At 41.1% G+C, this 12,769-nt stretch overlaps 1 protein-coding gene across 1 annotated transcript in view; it reads right to left on the bottom strand.

The window, feature by feature from the left end:
* usp32 (ubiquitin specific peptidase 32) overlaps positions 1-12,769 on the bottom strand; it is a 49,419-nt gene that overhangs the window by 18,481 nt on the left and 18,169 nt on the right. The window contains exons 3-5 of the mRNA XM_022751356.1: positions 10,326-10,431; positions 8,293-8,411; positions 6,734-6,893 (exon numbers count right to left, since the gene is read on the bottom strand). Coding sequence (XP_022607077.1) covers positions 6,734-6,893; positions 8,293-8,411; positions 10,326-10,431 — 385 coding nt within the window. The remainder of the gene's footprint in view (positions 1-6,733; positions 6,894-8,292; positions 8,412-10,325; positions 10,432-12,769) is intronic.

The following is a 12,769-nucleotide window of genomic DNA, read 5'->3' as shown; positions in this document are numbered from 1 at the left end:
TAAACACCATGGTGATGATGGTGGTGATGGTGGTGATGATGTCATGGTCTCTGTGCGGAGCTGCTGTCTGACTCATCGTGTATTGAAGTGATATGGATCAGACCGATATAGCTCATGAAGCTCTGCCAGGGTCGATGAACCGGCCTCCCCCTTCCAACATGCTAATCCGCAGCTTAAGCTAATAGGATTCAGCGGCTAACCAGCTAGCCTCTGGCGTGGCGCCCTCACATATGACAGGTGTCAAAACACAGGCAGGACGCACAAATTAAACGGCAGGTGATTCCTGACAGGTATCGACCGAGTCGTGTTTTTACAACAAAACCAACTTCCTGAGTGTTTGTTTCTCAGCTTCTCTGAAGGGATGAAGATGAAGCAGCACCCTGAGGAGCTGTCTGTCTGTCTGTCTGTCTGTCTGTCTCTGACTGTCTGTCTGTCTCTGTGTCTGTCTCTGTGTCTGACTGTCTGTCTGTCTCTGTGTGTGTGTCTGTCTGTCTGTCTGTCTGTCTCTGTCTGTGTCTGACTGTCTGTCTGTCTCTGTGTCTGTCTGTGTCTGACTGTCTGTGTCTGTCTCTGTGTCTGACTGTCTGTCTGTCTGTCTCTGTGTGTCTGTCTGTCTGTCTCTGTGTCTGACTGTCTCTGTGTCTGTCTTTGTCTCTGTCTCTGTGTCTGTCTGTCTGTCTCTGTGTCTGTCTGTCTGTCTCTGTGTGTCTGTCTGTCTGTCTCTGTGTGTCTGTCTGTCTCTGTGTGTCTGTCTGTCTCTCTGTGTCTGTCTGTCTCTGTGTGTCTGTCTGTCTCTCTGTGTGTCTGTCTGTCTCTGTGTGTCTGTCTGTCTCTGTGTCTGTCTGTCTCTGTGTCTGTCTGTCTGTGTCTGTCTCTGTGTCTGTCTGTCTCTGTGTCTGTCTGTCTGTCTCTGCGTCTGTCTGTCTGTCTGTGTGTCTCTGTGTTTGTCTGTCTGTGTCTGTCTCTGTGTCTGTCTGTCTGTCTCTGTGTCTGTCTGTCTGTCTGTCTGTCTGTCTGTCTGTCTGTCTGTCTGTCTGTCTGTCTGTCTGTCTGTCTGTCTGTCTGTCTGTCCACCTCCCCTCCAGGTTCTGATTCCCAGGAGTCCAGAGGTGAACATCAGGGCAGGTGACCCAGGTCTGACTGGGGAAGCACTCAGTCGCCTCTTCGCTGCTTCCTGCCGCAGACGTTTGGACGTAAACAGACTGAGAGGCAGCGCTGAGAGCGAGATGAATGATTTACAACGTAAAGACGAGCGTATGGACGCGGCGGGGAGCGAGGAAATCATCTGACCGCATAAATTATTGAGGAAGATGGAGCGAGCGGCGGAGACTACCTTCATGTCTCCATGCTAACTCCACAAAAAAATGGAGGGAACAGCAGCAGCATCGTTTTAAAATGTGTCACAAGGAGGAAAATAAAAACATTAGTGTTTGTCATGTTGAACATTTCTAATGACAGCTGGCTGTTTTTCTACAAACTTCATCATCTGTTGTTTTTTGTACCAATGTATGGAGTTTATGTTACCCCCCCCCCCCCTTTATTTATCTCTCTATTTATTTCCCTGCTCTGGTACCTTTGCTTCTGTACCTTGGTAACGGCTCCTGTCTGTGGGATTATTTATTATTTTCACTCGTTGAATTTTAAAATCTTTAGGATTGTGTCAGACTTTAAAATCTCAGTTGGTGGAGACTTTTCCTGGAATATTTTCTAAATCTTCAGTCAATTAAAGATTAATTTCCTCTTTTTTTTTAATCCTCTCCTTTCTTATCGTTTTATTTCCTCTGTCTTTCTTTTCTAAATGCAGAACCCGACTTCCAGCTCTTCGGGTTGAAGGGGTTCAAGTTGCATGTTGTGCTGTTACTGAGTATATTACACAGTACATATTGTATATATTGGTACTTCAGTGCTACACTGACACTCCCTTTCTACTAGTTTATCAGAACATACATTCTGTCAGATACTTGACCCAAGTGTTTCTATCACAACTCTCAGAACAACCTCAGCTCTTTCTCTGTCGACACCAAAAAAACATTATTTGGCCCAAAAGCTGAAAAACAAACCTTTACTGATGTGGATGAATTGAAACGTGTTCACCAAAGTCTTAGGTTCATAACAATAGAGCAGCACGTGAGTAAAATCGAAGATATATGTAGAATAAATGCCTAAACTGAAAAGTGTTGTCTGTCTCTTCCAGCTGAGTCACGTACGATCAAGAATACCAAACAGAAAGTGGAGAGTGAACGGACTCTGAACACTTGGTGTTCACAGAAACATCCGTCGACCTCAGAGGGTTAAAATCAAATAAAAAGATCTTGAATAAATAAGATTTCAGTCCTGTAGTCCAGTCCAACAGATGCTAAAGCATCTTCAGTGGAATCCATCAGTGGAACATGAGCTACAGACAGAGGCAGAGATCTTGAACAGAAGCAACATCATCATCAGAGTCGCTCTGACCTGCAGGCGAACGACACTGATACAGATTCTTTAAAAAGAGCGACACGCCTCACACCGAACAGCTGATACCAAATGTAAACTGTCTCCACACAAGCAGCCATTCAGGAGATTAATAAATGCAATACAGTGTAATTTCAGCAAAGAAAATATGATATAAATCAGGAATCATCTGATAAAAAATACAAACAGAGAGTTCAACAGTCACACAGGTGTTCCCCAAAAACCTTTGACATCTCTCATACTCACAAGCCTAACAACGAAGAACATAAATTCTTATTCATTTCTCTTTAAATTCTATATAATACCATAATAAAACTAATTAGATAAGTGACCTGACAGAGCTCCAACTCAAACAAACCACCAACATCAGTCTCAAGCTAACTGACATTTAACAACAGAACAACAAACTCCTCCCGTCTCTATGGTAACCACACTGCTGGGCCGGTACCCACCTAGAGGTGCGACTCTCTCCGAGTGGCAGCAGAGATACCATACCATTATCCAGGGAACATCCTTGAAGAGGTGTTGCCACAGCCGGCATGTGTCATAGTAAACTCCCTGCAGCAGCCGCCGCCATCAGAAGCTACGTCATCGCCACCAGGCGCCGGTTTCTCCCTTTTCCCTCCTTTTTTTTTTTTTTTTTTTTTTTAAAAAGTATTTATTTTTAAACTGATGATAATGTGACAGAGTCAGAGGCTAACACGTTAGCATAGCGCTCACCCGGCGATCAGCTCCGCCATTCGTCAATCTTAGCGTTCCCCTTCTGGACAGGAGTCATGAACCAGGAGTGTGTCAATCACTCTCTCTCTCTCTCTCTCTCTGTCTCTCTCTCCCACACACACACACACACACACACACACACAGAGTTAAGAGGATAAGCCGGGAGAAGGCAGATTAAAGGGCAGTGTCCACGTTCTCAGGCTCTTTCCAGCTCTCTGTCCTTAATTGGCAAAATAAAGCCTGGCTAAATTTACTTGGCCTGAAAGTGTATAACTGTATGTTTTTTTTATTCTCCATGTGCCGACTTTAAAATGTGTACGGCTCTGAACACTCAGACTTTCTATGATAAATGCTCTAATGAAGACGTAGAAGTTGATATAATGTCACACACTCAAACATGAAGAAGACACAATCCACAGATATCGTTTCTGATCTGAGACAGAGGACATGTAGATTAAAGATTTGTGTGTGTGGTTTATGTGAGGCTGGGGAATTCTCAGCTGGTTCCGTTTGTGTTGATGATATCGCTGATCGACGATCATCAAATGTGAAGACCACATTTGACTTGTTCTCTAATTAATGTAGCAACTTATTATTTGTAGTATTAAATTAATAATAAATGTAGTTTGGTCACTCCTCTTAACATCACGTAACACATGTAACGTAACCCCCCCCCCCCGATCAGATCAGAGTGGCTGGTAATGTTTTTATCTTGTGTGTGTGTGTGTGTGTGTGTGTGTGTCACCATGGTAAGACAGACACCACCTGTATTAGGAACTACCACAGAGGTGTTTAAATGGCTGTCTGACATATTTTTGTCACTATGATCATCATGTGTCATGAAACTTTACAGGTGTGTATTTGAGATTTAAATGAAGTATAAGTACTAATGTAATAATGTAGTAATAACTATTGAGTACTCTGTTGGAACGTCAACATGTTGATCAGTGTCTGTGATCCAATCACAACTTGTTCTCTAGTTTCTCAAAAACCCTTAAAAAAATAAAATAACAAAAGAAGGTGAAAATCTCAGAAGTTAAATTGTCTTGACACAATAACTTTGGCTTATTAGAATAAAACTGGCTCAAATTATTATTTTCACCAGTAACTACGTATGTGACCAAAGAATAAAGAAACATGGTTCCACATCTGATCAGATATTTGATGCTGTGTTTGCAGACTAACAAACAGATCAGAGGTCTGATACTTAAACCTACTCAATTCTGAAATTATGTTTTATTTTGAAAACTCTGGGGTTGTGTTTTATTTTGGAAACTTTGGGGGGTTGTGCTTTATTCTGAAAACTCCAGGGTTGTGTTTTATTCTTAAAACTCTGGGGTTATGTTTTACTTTGGAAACTCTGGAGTAATGTTTTATTTTGAAAACTCTGGGGTTGTGTTTTACTTTGGAAACTCTGGAGTTATGTTTGATTTTGAAAACTTTGGGGTTGTGTTTTATTTTGAAAACTCTGGGGTTGTGTTTTATTCTGAAAACTCTGGGGTTGTGTTTTACTTTGAAAACTCTGGGGTTGTGTTGTAGTCTGGACAGAAAGTGAGACCTTTGTAAACGATGAGGTCACAGCCACGGTCTCTCCTGATTGGCTCTCATCAGCCTGGACTACCAGTGGTGATACAACATGATGATGAATGACTGTGTTACTGACCTTGTTGTCTTTGCAGCTGTTGTTCACTTACATTCTCTGTTTTAATGCTACAACTGCAGAGGAGACAATCTACTTCCTGTTTACACCGGCTCGCACATGCTCAGTGTAGGTTATGGTCATGTGATGTGTGTTTTTAGAGAGAATATTTTAGAGAGAGGGAGGTATAACATGGAACAAAGGCCCACCTGAGACGAGTTCTGTTATCTGCCTGTAACCAACACACACACACACACACACACACACACACACACACACACACACACACACACTGTGTGTTCTGTATACTGTGCAACACTAAATTTGCTCCATAAAAGTGCAGAATGAGAGGAGACCGGCTGTAAACAGGTTGAGCAGCTGAGTCCAGCAGCTGCACCTCGGGTCCACAGGAGCCGTTTTCACCTCATTATCACCTGCACTTTCCCACCAGAGGAATAGTTGGTCATTTTCCACCCGGGTTGGAAATTTAACACCACAGTCAAAAGCCGTTTTGTCAGCAATGTTATTTTGAAGGAGACAGCTCTGTCGGTTGACTTCCTGTACACTGACGTTAAATTCAGTCTTTCACCGACAAAGAACCAAGAAGTTTAATAGAAGAAATTGAGACTAGACTCACGAGGAAAACATATTAATCTAACAACTAGAATCACCTGGTCGTATCCCTCCGCCACTCAGACTAGTTCCACGTCACATCCCTGTTTATGCAGAAATACCTGAAATACCGACCTGAAAACAAAATGGCTGTCACTCTGACTGTCGCCGACAGGAGGAATAAAAACAACCTGGAGATGAATGAACACCATCCACTGCTTCTAGTCATTCATACGTTCATCCTTAAAATGAACTCATCTCAAACACACGTGTCAGAGTCGACACCGTCGTATTTAACCGGAGCAGTCTGAGTGACGCTGAGTGCAGCGAGAGAGGAAATGAAGAAGAAGAGAAACCTGAGTGAAGGAGCGCTGGGATAATGAAGAAGAAGAAGAAGTGAGTGAGAGGAGGAGAGTGAATGTGATCAGTGAAGCCTGTCAGTTACTCCTCAGAGCACTCACTGCCACTGATGGAGGAAGAAAAAAAACTGCAGCATATAAAAAATGCATCACAGCCATTTGTGATATTTCTTGAGACATCTGCACTTTACAGGGGGGGGGGGGGGGGGGGGGGCTGCTTCACATCAGAGTGAAACACACATCTGGACTGAAGCTACTCTGAAGGGATTTTTAAGTCCTGGTCTCGGAGTTCGGACCAAAAGTTTAAAAATAAAAGTACAAATTTAAAACAGCTTTGATGAGGGAGATATTTAAAGACCACAGTCGGCTCCTCTGCAGCTTCTGTTTATTCTAAAATAGAGACAGAACTGGACCTTTATTTCAAACTGGCATATTAATAACAGGTATTTCAATATTAGTTATAGTGTCTTTATAGGTGTATCATATTTTTTGTAAGACGCCTCCTTTGATGTTTTCGCAATCTCAACATTTCCTCCATGTTTACCTTTAATCTTAGTAACTTCAACATAATTTCCTTCCATCAGTACAACAGTCACATCACGCTGTGAGTTTCATGTGTTTCTGTTTTCATTCATTAACTGCAGTCACTTCCACTTTGCTGTTTTTTTGACTGGTGCCAATGAAAATCAGCACTTCCTGTTCAGATGTTTTGCAATAAAAGCCACAAGTTCCAAGTCCATAATCTATCTTTCTCCTAGTAGGGCTTTTAATGTGTAAATGAGTCACTAATTAAATCTTAGGAGTGTAAAACGTTTCCATTTCCTGGTAGACTTTGTGTTTTGTCGACGAAGCTGAAGCAACTGCAGCTTTTCTGAAGATTGGCTGTGACTGAGTATGAACACATTTTGCTACGTAGACAAACAGACAGATTGCGTGTTGATGGACTCACAGTGCGTGACGCCGGCCAGCGTCTGGTAGAAAGTGGGCGTGTCGCTGTCATCGGTGAGCGTGACACACACTCCTCCAGACAGAAGCCACCGGGACAAAGTGAAGGCCTCCTTGTTCTGCAGAAGCCAGTTCCTGAAGCGCTCATAGTTCACCTTGTCGCCCTGTCACCACACACACACACACACACACACACACACACACACACACACACACACACACACACCACCACACACACACACACACACACACACACACACACACACACACACACACACACACACACACACACTATTATTAGAATCTGTATTTTCTCAAGTGTTTTCCTGTCACGACGCTTGAACAGAGTTTTAAATGATGGTGGATTTTGTGCTGAAATGATCAGTTAATTGATTTATTGATCGATCTAAAAAACTATTCATTGAATTCACCTTTTGTCAATCAATTGTCTGAGTCATTTGTCAGGTTAGAGTGCACGAGCTTCTTTGCTTCCAGCCTTTTAAATGTGAGGATTTACTGGTTAATCAGTTTCATTATAATCTGAATAATTTAACGTTTCAGTTGCACAAAAACAAGTCATTTGATTGGTTGCTCTGGGATGCTGTAATTTTATTATTTATTCTGAGATTTCATTAACATAATGAAAATGAATTAATTGAAAAAAGAATTGATGGATTAATCAGTGAAAATAATTTGTTAGTTGCAGCCACAGACTGAAGCAGGGGACTAAAGATCCTGGTGCAACCGTCAACAAAAAAACAAAAACAAGGAAGTGTAATTAAAAATAATAATAAAGGACAACAAATCTTAATGTGCAGCAGTTCATACAAACACATGGCTTCTTCTTTTTTTAAATACGTTCATCTAGTCTGATTCAAAGTAAACAGAATGAGTGTTGGGGTGGGACTTTCAGAATAAAACAAGGTCAAAGAGCAAAACAGACTTTGCTCCAGCTGAAGGTGAAAGCTGCAAACAGTCGACAGACAGGCTGTTTAAGCTGAGGCAGTATGGGTCTGTTACAGCTTCACAGCTGGAGGAATACGAACCAAACACAATTTGCTGCTGTGGCTTCAAATTAAAAGACTTTGAATTTGCAAAACACGGGCAGCTTTTATTATGAAGCAGTCACAGGAAACAGACTGCAATCATTAAAAATAAAAGAAGAAAAACTGTTTTGTTTTGGTTTTTTTAAATATGATGTAACACTTTGAAAAAGAGTTTCCCACACTCGTTTGCAGTGGGTCGTGATTTGAGAGGCTCTTTTGTGTTTTAATAACCAGAACAATGACTCGCTGTGAAGCCAAACTTTGTATCATCTCTGTGGAGTCGGCTCCACGTGGGAAGCTCGTAACAATGGCTGTTTTATGATCATGTGACAAACACCTCTGTGAAGCTAAAAACAAACTCAGCGATACGAGCCAAGAGGAAAACGTGGGAGATATTCAAGACAGTCCAGTGGTCAGTCTGCAGTGGTTCAGTTAGTAGAGACTTTCACTAGTGTGTGTGTGTGTGTTGTCTGATGTGTGTCCACGTGGTGACAGACAGGATGTGGCGTTTGCTGACCTCACTGAAGCACTTCTTGAGGGAGGTCGGAACTTCTCCATCCAGGACCTGCAGAACCGCCTCGATATCTTCCCTGGCAGCGTATCCACCCAGATCACTGGCAAACAGGCTGAAGAGGTCTGTGAGAGCGCACACACACACACACACACACACACACACACACAAACACACACACACACACACACAGAGTCAGAAAAGCTTTATCACAGGAAGGCAGGCCTCCTGCATGTAGCAGCACTGAGGACAATAGAGGCGACGGAGTCGATAAAGTCCTGATGGATTAGACTTCCTGCGTCAACCAACAACCAGAATATGAATGAGGAGGAGGAGGAAAGAAATGAAGACAAGAAAAAACAGTTTAAAGCTCCATATTTTCTTCTTCTTCTGTGTTTTATTTGAGGTGTTGATCCATAAGAGGATATAGTTGTGGTTTTAAGAACCAAAAACCACCTCAGTGTAATTTTACATCTCCTCTCTCAGGCTTCTCTGTGGAGCCAATCAGAAGAGGGGAGGCTCTGAGCCTGTCTTCTGATTGGCTGACTGTTTTCTGAGTGATCCTGAATGGCTGAGGAAAATAAGTGACAGAGTGAAGTCCACCTTAACCCTCCTCCCACTGGGTCTCACTCATTCATGTGGTGTTGGAATAAAAGGAAAAATGAGTTTCCCACTGGGAAAGTTCACGAGTCGGCGGAAAGTTTTGGTGCACGACTTGCTAAATTATTGATGTCATCTACACAGAGACACGGTGGATGAAAGTAAATGTTGATGGTGAGAAACTCTAAATTCATATAATGCATTTCAATTTAACTTAATTTAACATTTAATTTGTAATATTGTATTAGCTGCCGTCAGTTTCTGACCTTCAGTTATTTATCATCCTGATAATAAGAAACACAAAAAGTGGAAACAGCATCAACATGTTTCAACATCTTTCTGTTGTTTCAACATTCTGACTTAAAAGCACAAGAACACACCAAAGTCACAAGAACGACTTCCCAACTGGGGAAATAGGAACATCTGAGGAGCACCTGAATGCAGCATTAGTCACACACACACACACACACACACACACACACACACACACACACACACACACACACACACACACACACACACACACACTCTGGGCTCTGACAGTGTGAGGTGATTGACAGCGGGAGCATCTTCAAGCTTTGGATGGGTGTGAGTCATCAGTACAGAAGATGAGGAAGTTAACTACGATTCCCAGGAGGCATTTTGATGATGAGAAACATCCAGTAACAAAGTGAGTGAGAGCTGGAGATTATTCTCTGTTGAAACACAACAACACTCAGCAGCTTTAATCCAATTCTGGAACAATTCAGCAGCAACAGTGAAGCGTTTTGTTTCCAACTGCAACAGCAGCGCGTCTCTGACCGGCTTCTACCCTGTAGCTACAGAGGCAAAGGCTCATGGGTATTATTTAGAGCCATCCACTGAACCACATGGATATAACAGAAACATAATTTCACAGCAAAACAAAATTGAAATTAGTAAAAAAAAAAAAAAAAAGATTTCTTTTGTCTCAATACACAGACAGAAGTGGATGTCAGTGGATGCAGGAAGGAAACACCTGGAGTCTGCAGGTGTGACTGTGGCGAGAAATTATATCAGGACTTCAATAATTTGATTCATTCTTAAATTGACTATTTATTCATTTTATTATGTTCAAAGCAGATTCTTTTCTTCTAAAGACGTGTGACAGTTAACAAACGCATCACTTGGTCATGGAGGAGTGAAGACCCCGCCTCCCGTCTCCGTGTGGTGTGGAGACATTTCCTCATACATGGCATCATAAATAAATAAATAAATAAATAAATAATAGTTATCTTTGGTATTTTACTCCTGTGTTTTCCCTTGTCGACTGCTCTGTATGTTGGAAATTTCAATAAATAAATGGTTAAAAATATAAAAAGACATTAGAAGGACAGTTGGAGACGACAGACTCGACATATGGAGGAAACAGCATGAAACCAGCACAGCACATCAACACAGACCGCTCATTAACAACTTACATTTGGCCTTTTCCTCATCGCGCCCTCGCGTCAGAAGCACCAGACCCACGATCAGATTGTTGAAGTGCAGCCCTTTAGACGAGCCTCCAAACGAGGTGTAAATAACCTGGAACACACAGAACGAGCAGAGTGAAGAAACGTGGACAGACGTCACACTCGCAACAGATGAGGTACAGCACAGTCGATCAAATCACAAGATCACTCTGGTTGTTGGAGAATATGTTTGTTCAAGAATTATGTTTTTGGTTCAAAGTAAAATCTGCTTTTGTCTTTCTTTCTCCTCCCGACCCACACACAAAGAAACATGAGCCAATTTACAACCTACAGGAACTGAAACCAGGGACGAGAGAGACGAGAGGTTTAAACAGAGAGGAAATGGGAGAAGAAATGGGAACTGGATTTCCTTTTCAAGAATTTATAAATGAACAGTTAATCCATCAATGAATACTAAAGATTTAAAAATGGATTCAGAAAAACAACTTAAAACATTGATTAAATGAACCATTTATAAATACACTTATTAATGAAAGCTCTGGAGAGTAACCAGAGTGTCACAGAGAGGCTAACAGGAGAAGCTAAATCACTAAGCTAATCTATTAGCTAATAGGAAAAGGAAAAGTAGCAGGAAAAAAGGGAAATGGAAATTGAAGAGGAAATCCCCTTTTTAAATAGTTTTTCAAATTGTATTATTCATTTATTCATGAATTAAAAAATGTATTTATAAAAATGTTAAATATTTATTGATGGATTATTATTATTTGTTTATAAATTCTTTTTCCTGTGTTTAATGCCTATTAAAATATGAAATTAAGGAAGTGCTTCATAACTTTTCATATGTACACGCATGTATTGTGTGTGATGTGCCTGTCGACCGTGGAGAGGTGACTGTGCAGTCAGGGAGCTGGTGAAGCGTATCCATGGCAATGGGTCACACACAGCTGAGATTCACATGTAATTAAAAACAAAACTAAAAAAAAAAAAAAAAACAGGAAGTGAGTCATACTATTCAAACTAAATCCACTACCAAACTTCCCCTGCTGCTGTTTATCCACTACTGTTTTTTAATAATGAAACTAAAAATAAACACTGTCGCATCACCTTCTTCCTCATTTAAACATTTCAGAATAAAAGTAACACATCTAAACAATAAATATAATAAAAATATAGTGATCTGTTTATTCAGATGTCTCATTGTGTATGAAATGTTGCAGGAAAATACATTACTACTGATAATAATAATAATAGTAGTAATAATGATCATTTCTGACATGACAACCATGTAAGATTGTGTTTTATCCACAGAGCTGAACGACTGTGTCGCTGCAGAATCAGTCATGAAATAGTTTGATCAATATTCATTGACAACTAAAATCATTTACATGTATACTCCGACCTCTGCTTCTTTGATTTGAACCTTTTTTAAACCGATCCAGAGCAACAAAACAAACAAACAAGCTGTTGACTCTGAAGCACAGTCTTTAGTTAGTTGCTTGATTTTTCCAAACCACACTCACACAGTGTGAAACGTGTGAGACGTGACACTTTATACAGAGAGATCACCTCTCATGTTCAAGCAGCCGCTCGCCCACGGTCTGACAGTGCGCTCACGTCCCAGGTGATGGCAGCATCTCTTCTGTCACAGAGTCTCAGTCACAAAGACACAACACAGGGATGTTCTGACTCAAAATGTATTTGTATCAGGAGACAGGTGACGGCTGCGCAATAAAACTTTATCAAATACTGTTCTTTTTTCTTTAATAAAAGAAGAAGTTTACAAGTTAGATTTTTTATTTTATTTCAACACCAAAAGTGAACTTGATTTTTCAACATTCCTGCTTCAAACTGTGTTTATTTAATAATGATGTGATTATTTATACGTGTGTATTTCCCACAGGTTGATCATTTCCTTGTGCTGGTGGCGCCGTGTGGGGTAATAGAGGGAAAGCCCGACCTCTCACTCACAGCATACACTCTCTTTAACTCTTTTACAGAAAGCAGCTCAGGTTTGTCCCAGACATCGTTACATTTTTTGCTAGGTGCTTTTTGGGAAAAAAAAGAAGAAAAAAAAAAAAAAGAACCTAACTAAAGGGTCTGAAACGTCTGTAAAACACTGGCTGAACCCGCCCCCTGATGATGTAATAGAAACTGTTCACACCAAATCATTTACAAATCATTTCCCAATGGGGAAACTCCAGCACTCAGCCAGTCGACCAAAGTTGTAACTTCATCACTCAGTCAGTCGTGTTGATACGCTTGGCCCAGATGTTATGGTCCAGCTGTGTGGGCTGAATTTTGTAACACTTGTTATTTACATTCATGCTCCTACACACATTTCAGAGTTGACACGCGTATATTTTTAGTCTGAAATTTTAACCTGAATGTGGAATCCACCTGAAACTCTGGGGAAACCCCTGGAGCTCCAAAGTCAGACTGTACTGCTGCTC

The sequence above is a fragment of the Seriola dumerili genome, unplaced genomic scaffold (assembly GCF_002260705.1).
Source record: "Seriola dumerili isolate Sdu_G_001 unplaced genomic scaffold, Sdu_1.0 BDQW01000153.1, whole genome shotgun sequence".
Lineage (NCBI taxonomy): Eukaryota > Metazoa > Chordata > Actinopteri > Carangiformes > Carangidae > Seriola > Seriola dumerili.
The sequence above is the reverse complement of the archived record's forward strand: the minus strand, read 5'-3'. Positions and strand labels throughout refer to the sequence as shown.